Below are 21,344 nucleotides of genomic sequence, written 5' to 3' on the forward strand. Positions count from 1 at the left end.
AGCTAAAATCATTAATACAGCATGGTATCAGCATAAGGATAAACTGACTAAAGCACAAGATAATTTTTCGATGTGATACAACTGTTCTAGGTTCCAGATGAGGTGGTGGGTATACAGCTCAATGCATTCTTAAATGTAAGTCAGACACTATAAAACTCTGAGGAAAACAGGCAGAACACTCTTTGACAGAAATTGCAGCAAGATCTTTTTAGACCCACCAACTAAAGTAATGAAAATAAACACAAAAATAAACAAAGAGGACCTAATTAAACTTAAAAACTTTTGCACACAGCCAAGGAAACCATAGACAAGACAAAAAAAAGACAACTCTCAGAATGGGAGAAAATATTTGCAAATGAAGCAACTGACAAGGGATCAATCTCCAAAATATGCAAACAGCTCATGTAGCTCAATATCAAAACAACAAACAACCCAATCAAAAAATGGGTAGAAGAACTAAGTAAACATTTCTCCAAAGAATACGTGCTGCTGCTGCTGCTGCTAAGTCGCGTCAGTCATGTCCGACTCTGTGCGACCCCATAGATGGCAGCCCACTAGGCTCCGCCATCCCTGGGATTCTCCAGGCAAGAACACTGGAGTGGGTTGCCATTTCCTTCTCCAATGCTTGAAAGTGAAAAATGAAAGTGAAGTTGCTCAGTCGTGTCTGACTCTTCGAGACCCCATGGACTGTAGCCCACCAGGCTCCTCCGTCCATGGGATTTTCCAGGCAAGAGTACTGGAGTGGGGTCCATTGCCTTCTCTGAAAGAATACATACAGATGACCAAAAACATACAGATGACCAAAAACACATGAAAAGATGCTCAACATCATTAATTATTAGAGAAATGCAAATCAATGAGGTATCACCTTACACTGGTTCAGAATGGCCATCATTAAAAAAATCTACAAGCAATGAATTCTGGATAGCGTGTGGAAGAAAAGGAATCCTCTTACATCGTTGGAGGGAATGTAAATTGATACAGCCAGTATGGAGAAGTATGGAGGTTCCTTTATTTTTTTTTTCTTACATATTTTATTTTATTTTATTTTTTTTAATTTTTTTTCCCCATCCTGAACCCTCCTCCCTCCTCCCTCCCCACACCATCCCTCTGGGTCGTCCCAGTGCACCAGCCCCAAGCATCCAGCATCGTGCATTGAACCTGGACTGGCAACTCGTTTCATACATGACGTTTCACATGTTTCAATGCCATTCTCCCAAATCTTCCCACCCTCTCCCTCTCCCACAGAGTCCATAAGACTGTACTATACATTAGTGTCTCTTTTGCTGTCTCGTATACAGGGTTATCGTTACCATCTTTCTAAATTCCATATATATGCGTTAGTATACTGTATTGGTGTTTTTCCTTCTGGCTTACTTCACTCTGTATAATAGGCTCCAGTTTCATCCACCTCATTAGAACTGATTCAAATGTATTCTTTTTAATGGCTGAGTAATACTCCATTGTGTATATGTACCACAGCTTTCTTATCCATTCATCTGCTGATGGACATCTAGGTTGCTTCCATGTCCTGGCTATTATAAACAGTGCTGCGATGAACATTGGGGTACACGTGTCTCTTTCCCTTCTGGTTTCCTCAGTGTGTATGCCCAGCAGTGGGATTGCTGGATCATAAGGCAGTTCTATTTCCAGTTTTTTAAGGAATCTCCACACTGTTCTCCATAGTGGCTGTACTAGTTTGCATTCCCACCAACAGTGTAAGAGGGTTCCCTTTTCTCCACACCCTCTCCAGCATTTATTATTTGTAGACTTTTGGATCGCAGCCATTCTGACTGGTGTGAAATGGTACCTCATAGTGGTTTTGATTTGCATTTCTCTGATAATGAGTGATGTTGAGCATCTTTTCATGTGTTTGTTAGCCATCTGTATGTCTTCTTTGGAGAAATGTCTATTTAGTTCTTTGGTCCATTTTTTGATTGGGTCATTTATTTTTCTGGAGTTGAGCTGTAGGAGTTGCTTGTATATTTTTGAGATTAGTTGTTTGTCAGTTGCTTCATTTGCTATTATTTTCTCCCATTCTGAAGGCTGTCTTTTCACCTTGCTAATAGTTTCCTTTGATGTGCAGAAGCTTTTAAGGCTAATTAGGTCCCATTTGTTTATTTTTGCTTTTATTTCCAATATTCTGGGAGGTGGGTCATAGAGGATCCTGCTGTGATGTATGTCAGAGAGTGTTTTGCCTATGTTCTCCTCTAGGAGTTTTATAGTTTCTGGTCTTACGTTGAGATCTTTAATCCATTTTGAGTTTATTTTTGTATATGGTGTTAGAAAGTGTTCTAGTTTCATTCTTTTACAAGTGGTTGACCAGATTTCCCAGCACCACTTGTTAAAGAGATTGTCTTTAATCCATTGTATATTCTTGCCTCCTTTGTCAAAGATAAGGTGTCCATATGTGCGTGGATTTATCTCTGGGCTTTCTATTTTGTTCCATTGATCTATATTTCTGTCTTTGTGCCAGTACCATACTGTCTTGATAACTGTGGCTTTGTAGTAGAGCCTGAAGTCAGGTAGGTTGATTCCTCCAGTTCCATTTTTCTTTCTCAAGATCGCTTTGGCTATTCGAGGTTTTTTGTATTTCCATACAAATTGTGAAATTATTTGTTCTAGCTCTGTGAAGAATACTGTTGGTAGCTTGATAGGGATTGCATTGAATCTATAAATTGCTTTGGGTAGTATACTCATTTTCACTATATTGATTCTTCCAATCCATGAACATGGTATATTTCTCCATCTATTAGTGTCCTCTTTGATTTCTTTCACCAGTGTTTTATAGTTTTCTATATATAGGTCTTTAGTTTCTTTAGGTAGATATATTCCTAAGTATTTTATTCTTTTCGTTGCAATGGTGAATGGAATTGTTTCCTTAATTTCTCTTTCTGTTTTCTCATTATTAGTGTATAGGAATGCAAGGGATTTCTGTGTGTTGATTTTATATCCTGCAACTTTACTATAATCATTGATTAGTTCTAGTAATTTTCTGGTGGAGTCTTTAGGGTTTTCTATGTAGAGGATCATGTCATCTGCAAATAGTGAGAGTTTTACTTCTTCTTTTCCAATTTGGATTCCTTTTATTTCTTTTTCTGCTCTGATTGCTGTGGCCAAAACTTCCAAAACTATGTTGAATAGTAATGGTGAAAGTGGGCACCTTTGTCTTGTTCCTGACTTTAGAGGAAATGCTTTCAATTTTTCACCATTGAGGATAATGTTTGCTGTGGGTTTGTCATATATAGCTTTTATTATGTTGAGGTATGTTCCTTCTATTCCTGCTTTCTAGAGAGTTTTTATCATAAATGGGTGTTGAATTTTGTCATGGAGGTTCCTTTAAAAATCTAAAAATAGAACTACCATATGACCCAACAATCCCACTCCTGGGCATATACCCAGAGAAAACCATAATTCCAAAAGATACATGCACCCCAGTGTTCACTGCAGCACTATATACAATAGCCAAGATATGGAAGCAACCTAAATGTTCATCAACAGAGGAATGGATAAATATGTGGCATATATATAATGGAATATTACTCAGCCATAAAAAGAAATTGTGCCATTTGCAGAGGTGTGGATGGACCTAGAGACTGTCATATAGTGAAGTAAGTCAGAAAGAGAAAAACAAATATTGTATATTAACACATATATGTGGAATCTAGAAAAATGATACAGATGAATTTATTTGCAAATCAGAAATAGAGACACAGATGTAGAGAACAAATATATGGACACCAATGGGAGAAATGGAGGGGTGGGATGAACTGGAAGATTGAGATAGACATATATACACTTTGGAAGGAATGATGCTAAAGCTGAAACTCCAGTACTTTGGCCATCTCATGTGAAGAGTTGACTCACTGGAAAAGACTCTGATGTTGGGAGGGATTGGGGGCAAGAGGAGAAGGGGACGACAGAGGATGAGATGGCTGGATGGCATCACTGACTCAATGGATGTGAGTTTGAGTGAACTCGGGGAGTTGGTGATGGACAGAGAGGCCTGGCGTGCTGCGATTCATGGGGTTGCAAAGAGTTAGACATGACTGAGCGACGGATCTGATCTGATGTATAAAATGGATAACTAATGAGAATCTACTGTATAGCACAGGGAACCCTACTCAGTGCTCTGTGGTGACCTAAATAGGAAGGAAACCAAAAAAAGAGGGGTTGTATGTATGTGTTGGAGTAGGAAATGGCAACCCACTCCAGTATTCTTGCCTGAAAAATTCCATGAACAGAGGAACCTGGTGGGCTGCAGTCCATGGGTCGGAAAGAGTCAGACATGACTGAGCAAATGAGCACACAGCACATGTATGTGTATGGCTGATTCACTTTGCTGCACAATAGACACAAGTGCATCATTGTAAAACAACTATACTCCAATAAAATTGCTTTTTAAAAAGTTAAGGACAAAAAGTAAATTTTGCAAGCAGCAACAGAAAAGCAACTCATCACATATAAGGGAGCCCCCATAAGACCATGAGCCAATTTCTCAGCATAAAATTTGCAGGCTAGAAAAGAATGGGATAATACAGACAAAGTGATAAAAAGAAAAAACCTACCAACTGCCTTTTAGAAATGAAAGAAAAAAAAATACTTCCCAGACAAATAAATACTGAGGAAGTTCATCACCACTAAATTTGCCTTAAAAGAAATGCCACTAGATCTACTTGAAAAGAAATGCTAAAGGGAGTTATTCAAGTTGAAACAAGTGGACTCATTACAGTAACACAAAAGCACACAGGAGTATAAAACTCAATGGTAAAAGTCAATGAAGGTAAATATAGACAAATAGAAAATATTGTAACACTATAATGAAAAAGGCATGTTAATCACTTTTACCTGTAACATAGAAATAAAAAGAAAAAAGTATAAATAACTGTAAATACAAAAATCTTTGAATGGATGAACAACATAAAAATATGAAGCTTGATATCAAAAGTAAAGAACAGGTAAAACTGTAAAATTGTGCATGTAATTGAAGTTGTTGTAAGCTTAAAATAAACTGTTATAAAATGCTTTATATAAGCCTCATAATAATCACAAATAAAATACCTATAAAAGATACATAAAAGAAAAAGAGAAAGAAAGAAAACACATCACTACAAAAATCAACAAAATACAAAGAAACTAAAAAGAGGAAATGAGGAACAAGGGGACTACAAGACAGAAAACATAGCAAAATAATAATAGTAAGTCATTCCTTGTGAATAATTACTCATATACTATAGAGTATATACTATATATAATTATTTGAAAAGAGTGAAAAATGAAAGTCACATCTGACTCTTTGAGACCCTTGAATTCTCCAGGCCAGAATACTGAAGTGGGTTGCCTTTCCCTTCTCTAGGGGATCTTCCCAACCCAGGAATCAAACCGAGGTCTCCGGTATTGTAGGCAGATTCTTTAACAGCTGAGCTACCAGGGAAGCCCATTTGAAAGGAGTAAACTTCCCAATCAAAAGACAAAGAGTGGCTGAATGGATTTAAAAAAAAAATCCAACTACATGCCATCTACAATAGACCCACTTGTTATTTTTTAATTGAAGTATAGTTGATTTATAATGTTGTGCTAATTTCTTCTGTACAGCAAAGTGATTAAATTTCATATATATTCTAGAACATTACTTTTTAATATATGGAGAAAAAAAGCAAATTCCTTGAAATAACAACAACTTTTAAAATTAAAATAAGAAAACACTCACCTGGCTTCCTTGTTTATTTGATCACCATAGCCCACTGTTTTCACAACAGTTAATTTCAACTGAACATTATTTTCCTGGAGTTCATATGTCTGAATTTTAAGTCCAACACTTGCGTAAAAATGTGAAGATTTTTTGTCTTTCAAACTAGTATTGAACAGTGTGTCAATCAAGGTTGATTTTCCAATTCCAGTTTCCCCTGTACAGAAACAGATACATCATAGGGGCATAAGATATCTGCAAAGTGACACCCTGTGCCCTCCCTAGAATGGTCCCAAATACTTCAAAGACTAGAATGTCCTTGAAATATATATGATACTTCTGACTTCATGCATCATTAACATAATATGGAAAGATAAAATACACAAAGGTGTATCAGATTTTGAAGAGCACTGAAAAACTTAGATAAAAAAATGTCTAAGGTGTTAGAGAAGACTCTTGAGAGTCCCTTGGACTGCAAGGAGATCCAACCAGTCCATTCTGAAGGAGATCAGCCCTGGGATTTCTTTGGAAAGAATGATGCTAAAGCTGAAACTCCAGTACTTTGGCCACCTCATGCGAAGAGTTGACTCATTGGAAAAGACTCATGCTGGGAGGGATTGGGGGCAGGAGGATAAGGGGACAACAGAGGATGAGATGGCTGGATGGCATCACTGACTCGATGGACATGAGTCGGAGTGAACTCTGGGAGTTGGTGATGGACAGGGAGGCCTGGCATGCTGCGATTCATAGGGTCGCAAAGAGTCGGACATGACTGAGCGACTGAACTGAACTGAACACGGCTAAGAAGATGCAAACCAATACAAACACAAAGACATAGTCCTAAAGAAACAGCACCAGTGTTATGCTGCTTAAAATAAGTTGAAATGAACAATTAAGAAATAATTCATGGGAGGGGTTTGGCACTTACCCACACAAAGAATATTAAAAAAGAATCCTTGTTGAACGGATTTGTCCACCAACTGATGAGCCAAACAATCAAAACCAAAATGGCCAAGCATATTTAAGCAACGTATATTATCTTCTTTTTGCTTAAAGAAAAAAACAATATTTTGATTAGATAGAAGATATCACTTGACAATGACTATATTAATATGTCAAAGAAATGGAATGATTATTATTTAAGAAATGATATCATTTCATATGATCATTCAAATGATCAAATATCATGTGATTATCATACTTCAGACAAGATGCAAATGAAGTAAATTTGTAAGAAGAGAGACCACAAACAGAAATATAGATTTTTGTCGTTTTTATAAATAGTAACATTATCTCTGTTTACACTCAAATAGACTATATTTCTAAGTTTAAAAGTAGGAAATTAAAGACATACCACAAGAAAGCCCAGTATATTACTCCACAATAATAAATTATTTTTGTGGAAAAAAGAAAACGACATTGTTTCATTCCATTCCAGTTTGGTAATATATTCAGGAGATCCAGTATATGTTAATATATGCAAGGAAATCAAACTTTATTTGAATTTTTAAAAAATAACTAAAAACCTTGACTTCATATTTGTGATATGCCTGAGAACTTATGTTGTATCAAGTTGTTAAAGGAATCCACTGCTAATAACACAAACCTAGAAACCCAGAAATCCATTAATAATGTATTTATTATATTTTATTATTTATATTTTATTTATTTATTATAATTTATTATACATAAATTTACCAATTTACCAAAATTTGATTATTTTTAAAAGTGAAAATAATTCAAAGAAGGCTTATTAATCTAACTAGTCTCAGCCCTGGATATCTCTCCCAAACAGCTAGAAATTTTCACAAATGCTTTATGCAGAAAAGTGTTTGCTGTAGCTCTCTAACATCCAAATATATGACTCCTTGTAATAGAATATCCAAGTAAATGATAATATATTTATTCACATACACACTGGGGCATTCTTCAGTCATTAGAGATATTTATAAAAATGCTTTAATAAATTGAAAAATACATGAAACTCTTTAAAGAGTAAGATATAAAATTGTGTGTACATGCCTAACTTTTGGTGTTAGCAGAGTAACTTAACAGCATTTTACCTTTCCTTGCATTAACAACGAGAACAACTGTTTGAAAGCATTGGAACAGAAAGAAAAGGAGGCAGAAACAAGAATAAATAAAATTGTGGAAACAAGTTAGCATAATAGGTGAAATTAGATTTATCCACATACTCCCGTGAAGTGACTCCCCAGTAAATAAGAAACTTGAAACGTAGAGCTCAAGCAGAGAGCAACAATCTTGAGCTGGGAAAGCTAAGGTTAGAATTTGGGGCTGCCAAAATACCAGGATACAGAGAAAGAAATCTTGGAAGAGCAAGCCACAGCATGGGGAGACCCAAATTTGCAGACTTTAGAACACTTGGCTGAGTCTCACTCCGTACGTGCAGGCGTGACTGTAAAGAGCCCAGTGGAAACTGAGAGAAGAATTGGCATTCTAAAAACGCTGAGCTCATATCTTAGCAGTGGTATTGGGAAGACCCAAGGGGACAGAGTTTGGAGTTTAAGCTTCTTCCCAGTTAGACAAGTTTGATCAACACTTTAGATAAACACTTTGAACTTTTAATTTAAATTTGTAAAAGGACTTGCTATAGGATCAAGGATTATGTTCTAAGTCAAAGAGTTACTCCCAAGTCGAAGGGTACAATGAAGGTAAATCCACCTTTACAAAGAATATCGTGACTCAACAGGGTCCAAATGACTTGCCACTAATCTAACTGCTAAAACAAATTCACTACTCTTTAGAGAAATATAATAATAGAATTTAGACTTTCTACAATGTATAATCAAAATTACTAGATATGAAGAAGCAGAAAAGAATCTCTCTCACAGCCAAGGACAAACACAATCAATAGAAACACCCACACAATGAGGAATTGGCAGATAAACACTGTAACTATTATGAACTTGTTTAAGAATCTACAGAAAAAGATGGGTACAATGGATTAAGTGATAGGTTATTTTATTTTATTTTTGGCCACATCACTTGGCATGTGGGATCTCGTTTCCTGACCAGGGATTGAACCCATACCCCTTGCATTGGAAGTGTGGAGTCTTAACTACTGGACCACCAGGGAATTCCCAATAGGTAATTTTAGATACACAAAAGATGATGATACACAAAAGTTGTTAGTTGAATTCAGTTCAGTCCAGTCACTCAGTCATGTCCACCTCTTTGTGACCCCATGGACTGCAGCACACCAGGCTTCCCTATCCAAACCCAACTCCCGGAGCCTACTCAAACTCATGTTCATCGCATCAGTGATGCCATCCAACCATCTCATCCTCTGTCATCCCCTTCTCCTCCTGCTTTCAATCTTTCCCAGCACCAGGGTCTTTTCCAATGAGTTAGTTCTTCACATCAGGTAGCCAAAATATTGGAGTTTCAGCTTCAGCATCAGTCCTTCCAATGAATATTTAGGACTGATTTCATTTACAATGGACTGGTTGGATCTCCTTTCAGTCCAAGGGACTCTCAAGAGTCTTCTCCAACACCACAGTTCAAAAGCAACAATACTTCATCGCTCAGCTTTAGTTGAATTAGTACATGCTAAACGAACAATTGGCACCCTGCTCCAATACTCTTGCCTGGAAAATCCCAGGGACGGAGGAGCCTGTTGGGCTGCAGTTCATGGGGTCACTAGGAGTCGGACACGACTGAGCTACTTCGCTTTCACTTTTCACTTTCATGCATTGGAGAAGGAAATGGCAACCCACTCTAGTGTTCTTGTCTGGAGAATCCCAGGGACGGGGAAGCCTGGTGGGCTGCTGTCTATGGGGTCGCACAGAGTCGGACACAACTGAAGCGACTTAGCAGCAGCAGCAGCAGCAGCAGCAGCAGCAAATGAACAATGAAGGGTAGGGATAGGACCCTACCAGGGTCCTATTTGGTCCCAATCAGGGATCCAGGCATCAACCAAGGATTAATTAATAAAAATTCCATGGGGATTTTTATATTTAAAGAGAGCATATTGAGCAATACTAAACTGAAAATACAATCAAATGAGAAAAAATTTTAATTTGTTACTATTTGTGGGGTTTAATATATGTGGCAAATTCTGAGTTCTCTATTCAAAGAGAACATTCTGACCCATAGAATCTGAAGGTGATATGAAACAATAACAGATTTGGATGCTCTATTGTCCTCTCTGTCCTAGACTCCCTTGTGATAGGCTTCACTCATTTTAAAAACTGCAACTCAGGGAGGTACCAGATCAAAGTGTCCATAGAACAAAATATAGCCCATTTTCTTATCAGAAAAAGACCAGAGACCGTGGCCTCATTAGCACTGAGTTTTTACCCACAGAACAAGCAAAGTTCTGAATCATCACAATTACTTAACAAATGTCTTCTGTTAGGCTGAAAGTTCTTTTTTTATAATATATATTTTTATAAAATTCTGATATAATTTATATAGAAATTTTCAATATTTCAGTTTCTATTAATTTGGCATTTATGATCATGCAAATCTCTTTCTTGATTTCACCTTTGCATCATCTACAGTAAAGCAAATTAAGAAGGTATATAAAGTATACATAAGGTAAGTATATAAAAATATAAGGTTTAACCTACCATGAAAAGGATTATTTCATATGCAATCAAGTGAAGCTGAAATGCTAACCATGCATTATTTTAATTTCTCATGATAGCAAGGACATACAGACTACATCTAGAAAATGGGATACTGCATGCAAAGTCTGTAAATTACAAAGGACTCTACAAGCGCTGAGAAGCCCTGATGTTTACCCTGTAATGAATGAGCTTTTGCCCCAGTCATATGGGGAAAGGTAGCTGAATAAGAAAAGTCATTAGTCATTGTGAGCCTTTGGGACAGTCACTGATGCCTGTTTTCTCTTCTATAAAATGAGAACATTTGACCAGTTGAGCTTAAAATTCTTTCACACTTTAATGTTCTATAAGTCAGAGAGTTTTATTTATGAAGAGCAGATAATTTCAAGGAGAATAAAAGCCATGCAGAAAAAATTAAAATATTTATTAATATCATAATAAGTATCAAAATTTTAGAAAAGTCAATTTAAAAATATAGGAATTTGGAAGAAGGATAGATGACTGTTAATGTGGAGTAGGTAAAAATGATTTTAAAAGATGACGGACTGGCTCTTGAAAATAGGATAAGATTTGTATGGAGGAAGTAGATATTATGAGCAAGAGAGAAATATGGCAAATGAACAATGTACTATTTGTCCTTGTGTTGTAAAGAACTTGCCTACCTTAAGGAAAAGACTTCAATTGGGAAAACTGAAGAAAAAGACTTAAATTGGGAAGACTTAAAAGATAAAAAGGGCCCTAACAATAGGGAGTTTTTGGATATGAGGCTAAGGAATATGGATTTTATCGAATTAGTAATGGGCAGTGGCTGGAGATTTGAGTCAGAGAATAATAAAAGGAAGAAACATTTCAAAAAGATGAATGAGGCACTAGCATGCAAAGTAAACTGGAGAGGAAACTAGAGCCATGAGTTGGGAAGACCTTCCCTTATAAAAGTGAGTGGTAGGGCTTCCCTTGTGGTCTAGAGATTAAGAATCCACCTACCAATGCAGGGGACACAGGATCGATCCCTGGTCAAGGAATACCCCACATGCCTCGGGGCAACTAAGCCCGTATGCCACTTGCTTCTTTCTCTTTACGCTTTTAAACTATTTCTTCCTCTTTATGCTTTTAAACTACTGAGCCTGTGTGCTGCAACTACCGAAGCCCTTGTGCCTAGAGCCGTGCTCCACAACAAGAGAAACCACCACAATGAGAAGCCCATGCACCACAATTTAGAGCGCAGCCCCAGCTCCCCGCAGCTAGAGACAGCCCACGTGTAGCAGTGAAGACAGCAATGCATCCAGAAGTAAATACAATTTTCTAAAATGAATGGTAATAAAATTACTAGTGTGAATGAAAAATATAGAGAATGAGGAGGCTTTCTGGGGGAAAAAAAATCAAAAGAACTTGACCACTAATCAGGTATAGATACTATGACCAGTAATAGGAAAATCAGAAAACGAAGTTAGTACATTTTTGTGTGAGAACAAGATAAGTTTGAATTTGGAAATTTTAATTCTAAAGAAAGTATAGAAATATCCTGAAGGTGATTATATATATTTGAGCACAGTGGAGGCTTGAAGAAAGATAAAAAAGAACAAGAATGAGACATGGGAAAATGCCCACTCTCAGAAGGTAAAAAGAGAAGCCTAAAAAGACGATGAAGAATGACCGGAGAGGAAGACAGAAAAAAGAATCAATATAATGTTAACTATAAAAATATTGTGCTGCTGCTGCTGCTAAGTCGCTTCAGTCGTGTCCGACTCTGTGCGACCCCATAGATGGCAGCCCATCAGGCTCCCCCGTCCCTGGGATTCTCCAGGCAAGAACACTGGAGTGGGTTGCCATTTCCTTCTCCAATCCATGAAAGCGAAAAGAGAAAGTGAAGTTGCTCAGTCGTGTCGGACCCTCAGCGACCCCATGGACTGCAGCCTACCAGGCTCCTCCGTCCATGGGATTTTCCAGGCAAGAGTACTGGAGTGGGGTGCCATTGCCTTCTCAAAAAATATTGTGACAGATGAGAAAACTATGGAAAAATCTGAAAGAATTAAACACATCATGTTGCATTTACAATTCATGGCTTAATGGCAAGTGAAGCTTGATAAAAGCATAAGGAGGAAAAAGAAGCAAGAAACTCAGATGATTATAAACGTAAAAATTTAACATTGTAATATAACTGTAGAGAAAAAAACCCTAGGGTGGTCAGTGTATCCAGATAAAGGATGGGCCGTGAACTTATCTCTGTGGGAACTTTCCTTGGAAATTCATCTTCTACTCCAAGAAGGACACTAGAACACTGTACATCATCTCATATTTTGCACAGTTTCTGGTACATTGTTGGTGCTCATTGTAAATAGCCTGGAAGGACACGGGAGAGAAGAGAGAAGGAAAAGAGGAACGGAGAATGAGAGGAAGAAAAGGGAAAAGAGAGGAGAGAGGGAGAGATGAAGATAGGAATCCAAAGGAGACTGACTAGGCGAATAACGGAATTTAAAACATTACGTGAGAAGAGAATAGATGGAACAGCATGTGGTAATGGATGCTAACTAACCTAGGTGGTTGTCTTGCAATAAGGATTTCCCTGTAGTTCAAAGGGTTAAGAATCTGCCTGCAATGAAGGAGATCTGGGTTTGATCCCTGGGTCAGAAAGATCCTTTGGAGAAGGGAATGGCAATCCACTCTAGTATTCTTGCCTGGAGAATCCCGGAGCCTAGTGGGCTACAGTCCATGGGGTGACAAAGAGACAGACACGACTGAGCGACTAACATATATAACATATACAGCATCAAATCATTATGTTGCACACTCAAAACTAATCCAATATTATATGTCAATGATACCTCAATTTCTAAAAAACTATGTAATAAACTGAATATTTGAAGGTGAGCAAAAGAAGCATTTTAGAGGGACAGATCTGAAAACACATGAAGACTGTCCTATGGAAAAAGGATTACATTATTTTGTGGCATTCAGTTCAGTTCAGTTCAGTCGCTCAGTTGTTTCCAACTCTTTGCAACCCCATAAATCGCAGCACGCCAGGCCTTCCTGTCCATCACCAACTCTAGGAGTTCACTCAGACTCACGTCCATCGAGTCAGTGATGCCATCCAGCCATCTCATCCTCTGTCGTCCCCTTCTCCTCCTGCCTCCAATTCCTCCCAGCATCAGTCTTTTCCAATGAGTCAACTCTTCGCATGAGGTGGCCAAAGTACTGGAGTTTCAGCTTTAGCATCATCCCTTCCAAAGAAATCCCAGGGCTGATCTCCTTCAGAATGGACTGGTTGGGTCTCCTTGCAGTCCAAGGGACTCTCAAGAGTCTTCTCCAACACCACCGTTCAAAAGCATCAACTTTATAGAGCGTTTTGATAATTACTATCAATTTAAGTGGCATATACTATCTGACCCAACAATTTCATTTCTAGGAAAATATTTCATCATGTACATAAAAAGGTATGTAGAAGCATATTCAAAGCAATATTGTATAGAATAACAGAAAACAAAAATAAAACCAGAAATTAGCTTATAGCTACCAACAGGGGACTGGTTATTGAATAAAAGTATTTACAACAGTACAAGAATAGAGCTATTAAAAAGAATAAGATTGATCTGTACGTGCTGACATAAAAAGTTGTCCGAAGATTAGACTAGTTATTGCCTGTAAAAAACTAGATTGAGAAGAGAATTTTCTCTTTCCTACTGTTTGAATTTTTCTTTTAATAATGTGAGAATGGTATTTTTAATTTCAAAAGGGAGAATAAACTAAGTTGCCAATTGTAAGGGATTCAAAAAAAGGTTGAAAGGTTACTTGTTGAAGTGTTTGTAGCAAACATTTATAAATCAGATTAAAGTTTGACTAATGGACTTTGGGGATCTGCCTATTCTAAAATGTTATCGTTTTAATGACATGTAAACAAAGGAGCACTCACCATGATTTAATGCATTAGAGAGGCCAAAGATAAAATGGAATGGGCATAAGCCAGTGGTTTAGTCACTGAGGTAGGACTCTGACAGTAGTTTTGACACCAGCAGAGCCCACTAGGGTCCCCAGGAAAAGTGAGATGGAATCTAGGTAATCAAACAAGATATAACCTCTTCTTTTGTGCTTAGTCTAGTTTTGCTTGCCTAAGGGGGCCAGATGCAGAGGATTAGAGTTCCTGGTTCAGACCACTGCACCCAACACCCCAGTCTGGTACACCATATGGAGAAGCACTGTGCACCATATCTCAATCCAAGATGACGACAGCATAAAAAAATATGATAGTTTGATTTAAACTAAGATCTAGGAAAAACATGCATGTTTGGAGGAAAACATCAAGAGAACCATAATTAAGACATAAGCAACTGCTACTTAACATAGCTCAGTACTCATGGATCTATTAGATGTTTTGACCAAGTTCAGTTCAGTCACTCAGTTGTGTCTGACTCTTTGCGACCCCATGAACCCCAGCACGCCAGGCCTCCCTGTCCATCACCAATTCCCAGAATCCACCCAAACCCATGTCCATTGAGTCGGTGATGCCATCCAACCATCTCATCCTCTCTCATCCCCTTCTCCTCCTGCCAAAGACAGTTCTAAAAGCCAGTTTTCACTCATTCAGACATGCTACTCTTTTAGTGCAAAATTTTATGTGAGGTACTGTGTTTTCCCTAGTAGAGAGGCTCACCTTAAAATTGAACTTGGTTCAATTTCCCACTCAGTAATTAAAAAGCAGCCACCCTGCCATTTTCTAAAATAACTTCATTTAAAAATTATTTATTATCAGTACCTAACTGGTTCCAAATAGGAAAAGGAGTACGTCAAGGCTGTATCTTGTCACCCTGCTTATTTAACTTATATGCAGAGTACATCATGAGAAATGCTGGGCTGGAAGAAGCACAAGCTGGAATCAAGATTGCTGGGAGAAATATCAATAACCTCAGATATGCAGATGACACCACCCTTATGGCAGAAAGTGAAGAGGAACTCAAAAGCCTCTTGATGAAAGTGAAAGTGGAAAGTGAAAAAGTTGGCTTAAAGCTCAACATTCAGGAAACTAAGATCATGGCATCCAGTCCCATCACTTCATGGGAAATAGATGGGGAAACAGTGGAAACAGTGTCAGACTTTATTTTTGGGGGCTCCAAAATCACTGCAGATGGTGACTGCAGCCATGAAATTAAAAGACACTTACTCCTTGGAAGGAAAGTTATGTCCAACCTAGATAGCATATTCAAAAGCAGAGACATTACTTTGCCAACAAAGGTCTGTCTAGTCAAGCTATGGTTTTTCCAGTAGTCATGTATGGATGTGAGAGTTGGACTGTGAAGAAAGCTGAGCACTGAAGAATTGATGCTTTTGAACTGTGGTGTTGGAGAAGACTTGAGAGTCCCTTGGACTGCAAGGAGACCCAACCAGTCCATTCTAAAGGAGATCAGTCCTAGGTGTTCATTGGAAGGACTGATACTAAAGCTGAAACTCCAATACTTTGGCCACCTCATGTGAAGAGTTGACTCATTTGAAAAGACCCTGATGCTGGGAGGGATTGGGGGCAGGAGGAGAAGGGGATGACAGAGGATGAGATGGCTGGATGGCATCACTGACTCGATGGACGTGAGTTTGAGTGAACTCCGGGAGTTGGTGATGGACAGCGAGGCCTGGCATGCTGCGATTCATGGGGTCGCAAAGAGTTGGACACGACTGAGCGACTGAACTGAACTGAAAGTTTCACAAGCATATGCATCAAAGTAGTACTGTTGTTCGCACCTACTAGGAGGCTCTGGAGTTTTCATTTTTTATTTGTTGGAGTTAAATTAGAATAGTCTTGAGGAAGGGGATATGTGTATACTTATGGCTGATTCATGCTGTCGTACAGCAGAAACCAACACATTGTAAAGCAATTAACCTCCAATTAAAAATAAATTTTAAAAAAGATCCCTCCCCCCAAAAAAAACTGGAATAGTCTTTTGCACTACTAAAAATGTCTGCAAGACTTCCCTGAGTGTCTGGTGGCTAAGAATACATGCTCCCAATGCAGGGGGTCTGGATTTAATCCCTGGTTGGGGAACTAGATCCCACATGCTGCAACTAAAGATCCTGCATGCTGCAGCTAAGACCCAGTGCAGCCAAATAAATAAATAAAATAAATACATTAAAATGTCTGCAGATGCAAGAGATATACAACAATTATTTAAACCATCATTGATATTTAACTCCAATCAGAACCCAGAAATAAACTCATGCACCTGGTCATAGATTAATGGTCAATTAATCTGGGACAAGGCTTCCCTGACAGCTCAGTTGGTTAAGAATCCACCTGCAGTGCAGGAGACTGTGGTTTGGTTCCTGGGTTGGGAAGATCCTCTGGAGAAGGGATAGGCTACCCACTCCAATATTCTTGGGCTTTCCTTGTGGCTCAGCTGATAAGGAATCCTCCTGCAACGTGGGAGACCTGGATTAAATCCTTGGGTAGGGGAGATCCCCTGGAGAAGGGAAAGACTACCCACTTCAGTATTCTGGCCTGGAGAATTCCTGGGTTGCAAAGAGTCGGACACAGTTCAGCGACTTTCACAGCTTCACAATCTATGACAAAAGAGGCAAGACTACACAATGTAGGAAAGACAGTGTCTTCAATAAATGTGCTGGGAAAACTGGACAGCTACATGTAAAAAAATGAATTTTTATCATTCTTTAACACCATACACAAAAGTAAGCTCAAAATGGGTTAAAGACTTTAAATGTGAGACTGGACACTGTAAAACTCCTAGAGGAAAACATAGGCAGAACATTCTCTGACATAAATCACAGCAATATCTTTTTTGATTGCTCTCCCAGAACAATGGAAATAAAAGCAAGAATAAATGGGACCTACCTAAACTCAAGGACTTTTGCAAAGCAAAGGAAACAACAAAACAAAAAGACAACTCGCAGATTGGGAGAAAATATTTGCAAATGATGTGACTGACAATGGATTAGTCTCCAAAATTTACAAAGAGTTTGTGATGTTTAACAGAATCAAAACAAACAACCCAATCCAAAAACAGGCAGATCTAAAAAGACATTTCTCCAAGGAAGACATACAGATGGCCAAGAGGCACACGAAAAGATGTTCAACAGCGCTAATTATTAGAGAAATGCAAATCAAAAATACAATGAGATATCACCTCATGCCAGCCAGAATGACTATCATCAAAAAATCCACAAACGATAAATGCTGGAGAGGGTGTGGAAAGAAGGGAACCTTCCAACACTGCTGGTGGGAATGTACATCAGTATGGCTACTATGGAGAACCGTATGGAGACTCCTTAAAAACTAAAAATAGAACACCATATGACCTGGCAATCCCACTCCTGGGCCTATATCCAGAGAAAAATATGATCTGAAAGGATATATGCACCCCAGTGTTCATTGCTCTATTTATAGCAGCCAGGACATGGAAGCAACCTGAATGTCCATTGACAGAGGAATGATTAAGTCCAATCAGCATAAAAGCGAATTCATGCCCCAAAATAATAAAGATAAGCCTTTATCAGCTAGGTCTATATCAGTTTACTGAATCAATATTTTGAAAAAACACAATCTTGTTGAAGTACACAACGAACAGTTCTCTCTGAAAGATATACTCAACTGTATCTTCATCATCGGGTATTTGTGTGGAGGGACACATTGGTTTTTCTGCCATGTCAGACTGAAGGAGCTGAAAACAAAGGAGCAAAAACCTTAAAAAGATGAAAAGACTACATTCCTACAATATAATTTACATCAATAAGAGAATCCAATATAGACATTATCCCAGATTTTGGCTTTCAGTCCATACTATTGACCTGTTTTAAATTATGGGTATTTTTCTAGTTAGGCTTCTATATAATAAAGAATATTATATATAACATTCAACATAACATACAGTAATATATTTAATCATAAACACACAAAAAGCATCTAAAGAAAGGTAAACTCCATTTTGAAATCAAAAGGACACAGTTCACTCTTCTTTAAATGACTCTCTGGTCATGAGAACCAGAAATAGGAAATTTTGCTTTTCTTTCTCCCCCCCTTTTTTTTTTTCAGTGTAGTTACCATGGACTGTAAACCCGCCAGCCTCCTTGGCCCATGGGATTCTCCAGGCAAGAATACAGGAGTGGGTAGCCATTCTCTTCTCCAGGGGATCTTCCCAACTCAGAGATTGAACCTGGGTCTCCTAGTTCAGATTCTTTACCATCTGAACTATCAGGGAAGCCCATAGTTAATTTACAATATTATATAATTTCAAGTGTACAATAGTGATTCGATATTTTTATAGACTCTACTACATTTAAACTTATTGCAAAATAATGGCTATATTTCCCTGTGCTGTACAATATATCCTTGTTGCTCATTTATTTTATACATACTGTGTTGGGAAGATCCCCTGGAGAAGGGAAAGGCTACCCACTCCAATATTCTGGCCTAGAGAATTCCATGGACTGTATAGTTCATGGGGTCACAAAGACTCGGACATGACTGAGCAACTTATACATACTACGTTGTGTCTCTGAAGCCTATATCCCTATCTCACCCACCCTCCCATTGCTCTTAAAAAGTGCTAAAAGAATCAGAAAGATGCTCACAATTACTTAACTTTCCATAGTATCTTATCAGCAGAGGCTGAGGTGTTAAGAGTGTACTTATTGAAGGAAAACTGGGAAAGCAGAGCTTCTAAAAATCTAAATGACTCCCATAGACAGGGAACTAAATTAATGATAGCTCTCATTTATGAAGCACTTATTATGCACCTAGCATTGTGCTGCGTGCTTATGCGCTTTTATTTTAATCCCCAGAGTAAATATGAGATATACATATTTTCATCGCCATATGCCAAAAGAGAAAATTCAGAATCAGAAAAATTAAGGGACTTACTTGCTCAAGATTTCAGCTCTGTCACAGACACAGGTCTGAACTGATTCCGAAGCTGGTGTTCTTTCCACTGTCCCCACTTGTGGACTTAATATTCTCTGTCTTTGCAACAATTTGGAATGAGGGAGGAGAGGTACAGGAGAGCACACTGTGCTGATTTCTAAGCACCATTGCCTGAGAAGGACATGCTACCCTACTTTTGAGCACAGCATGAAGATACTGAGACTATGAGGCATGTTTTAAAAGGAAATATTATATATGGGTATAGCAAAGAGAAAAGCAAACAGAATTAAAGAATGATTCTGTACCATGGTCTTTTCACTTGACATATCCTGAGGGTTATTCCACTTTAATACATAAATTTACCTCCTTTTTCCTCCTAATGGTAAATAGTGGTTTCTATTACAGATAGTATTGTGTTCTGTGATTTGATTTACTCTGTGCATGTATTCTCAGTCGTGTAAAACTCTGCAAACCTATGGACTGTAGCCCGCCAGGCTCCTCTGTCCATGGGATTCTCCAGGCAAGAATATTGGCATGGGTTGCCATGCCCTTCTCCAGGGGATCTTCCTGACCCAGGGATCAGACCTGCATCTCCTGTAGCTTCTGCATTGCAGGCTGATTCTTTACCACTGAGCCACTGGGGAAGCCCATGGTTTACTCTAGTCTAGTATATATAATGGCACCCTACTCCAGTACTCTTGCCTGGAAAATCCTATGGATGGAGGAGCCTGGTAGGCTGCAGTCCATGGGGTCGCTAAGAGTCGGACATGACCGAGCGACTTCACTTTCACTTTTCACTTTCATGCATTGGAGAAGGAAATGGCAACCCACTCCAGTGTTCTTGCCTGGAGAATCCCAGGGACGGGGAAGCCTGGTGGGCTGCTGTCTATGGGGTCGCACAGAGTCGGACACGACTGAAGCAACTTAGCAGCAGCAGCAGCAGTATAAATTTAAGATTCTCATGTTTCAGTCAGTAAAGAATCCACCTGCAATGTGGGATACCATCTGGAATGCATGAGACCCGGGTTCAATCCCTGGGTCAGGAAGATCCCCGGGAGAAGGAAATGGCAAAAAAAGGAAGGAAAAAATTCTAGAGATCTAATGTAAAGCATGGTGAGTGTAATTAATAATACTGTATTGTATACTTGAAATTTGCTCAAAGAATAGATCTTAAGTGTTCTTCTCCCCCCAAGACACACACACACACACAAAATGGTAACTACGTGAGGTGATGGATATTTTAGCTTCATTGTGGTTATCATTTCACATTGTGTGTGTATATATCAAAACACCACATTATACACCTTAAATATATACAATTTCTATCTATATTTTCAATTTTATCTATATTTAAAGTTTTATAATTTTCAATTATATCTCAATAACTCTGGAAAAAAGAGAGGATTTTTTAAAAATAAGAGTATCTCTGTGTTACTGCCGACTCTTTGGCAAGTCTGAAGTAGAAAATTTGAAAACTAGAAGTACACGTTAACTTGTTTTTTAAAACCTAATTAACGGTACCTTAAACAAGCCGGGGTTTACTTCTCTCACATAAATCTAGAGCAGAAGTTTACAAGGTATAGTCCCTGGGCCCCTGAGGATCCCTGACTCTTTTTCAGGGAGCCCATAAGGTCAACTTTTTTCTAATAATACTAAGGTTAATTTGCTTTTTCCACTGGGTTAGCATTTGTATTGACAGTTCTAAAGCAGTGGTAGATAAATCTGCTTTAGATTTTTTTACTTTACTTTAATCAAGGTAGTAGTGGTGATGGTTTAGTCACTCAGTTATGTCCAACTCTTGCTACCCCTTGGACTATAATCCACCTGGCTCCTTTGTCCATGGGATTTTCCAGGCAATAATACTCGAGTGGGTTGCCATTTCCTTCTCCAGGGGATCTTCCTGACCCAGGGACCGAGCTCTGGTCTCATGCATTGCAGGGAGATTCTTTAATGACTGAGCCACTAGGGAAGCTCAATCAAGGGAGTGAGTATCCATAAAATATTTATACCATGTATGATAGCACTCTTGAGTAAAACAAGTTATGTGGCTATGAGAAATAGTAACTCCTTATTTTATGGAATGTCAATTTCAACTGTAAAAACAACTGACAAACACTAGTTTTTTAGGCTTGGTTATTTCTAAGACAGGTTCTTGAAAATGAATGAAGTGTTCTTTGTAACACGAAGGAAATGAACTGAAAATACATGTTGT

The 21,344-nt window shown here is 38.3% G+C and overlaps 1 protein-coding gene across 2 annotated transcripts in view; it reads right to left on the minus strand.

Moving 5' to 3' along the window:
* Positions 1–21,344, minus strand: part of SEPTIN14 (septin 14) — a 36,516-nt gene that overhangs the window by 12,565 nt on the left and 2,607 nt on the right. The window contains 4 exon segments of one of the 2 annotated variants that reach the window (NM_001102087.2): positions 5,711–5,906; positions 6,618–6,738; positions 17,865–17,933; positions 19,133–19,174. In NM_001102087.2, coding sequence (NP_001095557.1) covers positions 5,711–5,906; positions 6,618–6,738; positions 17,865–17,918 — 371 coding nt within the window. In that variant the 5' untranslated portion in view covers positions 17,919–17,933; positions 19,133–19,174. 2 annotated transcript variants of the gene reach the window in all.

Source organism: Bos taurus, chromosome 25 (assembly GCF_002263795.3).
Source record: "Bos taurus isolate L1 Dominette 01449 registration number 42190680 breed Hereford chromosome 25, ARS-UCD2.0, whole genome shotgun sequence".
NCBI classification, from domain to species: domain Eukaryota; kingdom Metazoa; phylum Chordata; class Mammalia; order Artiodactyla; family Bovidae; genus Bos; species Bos taurus.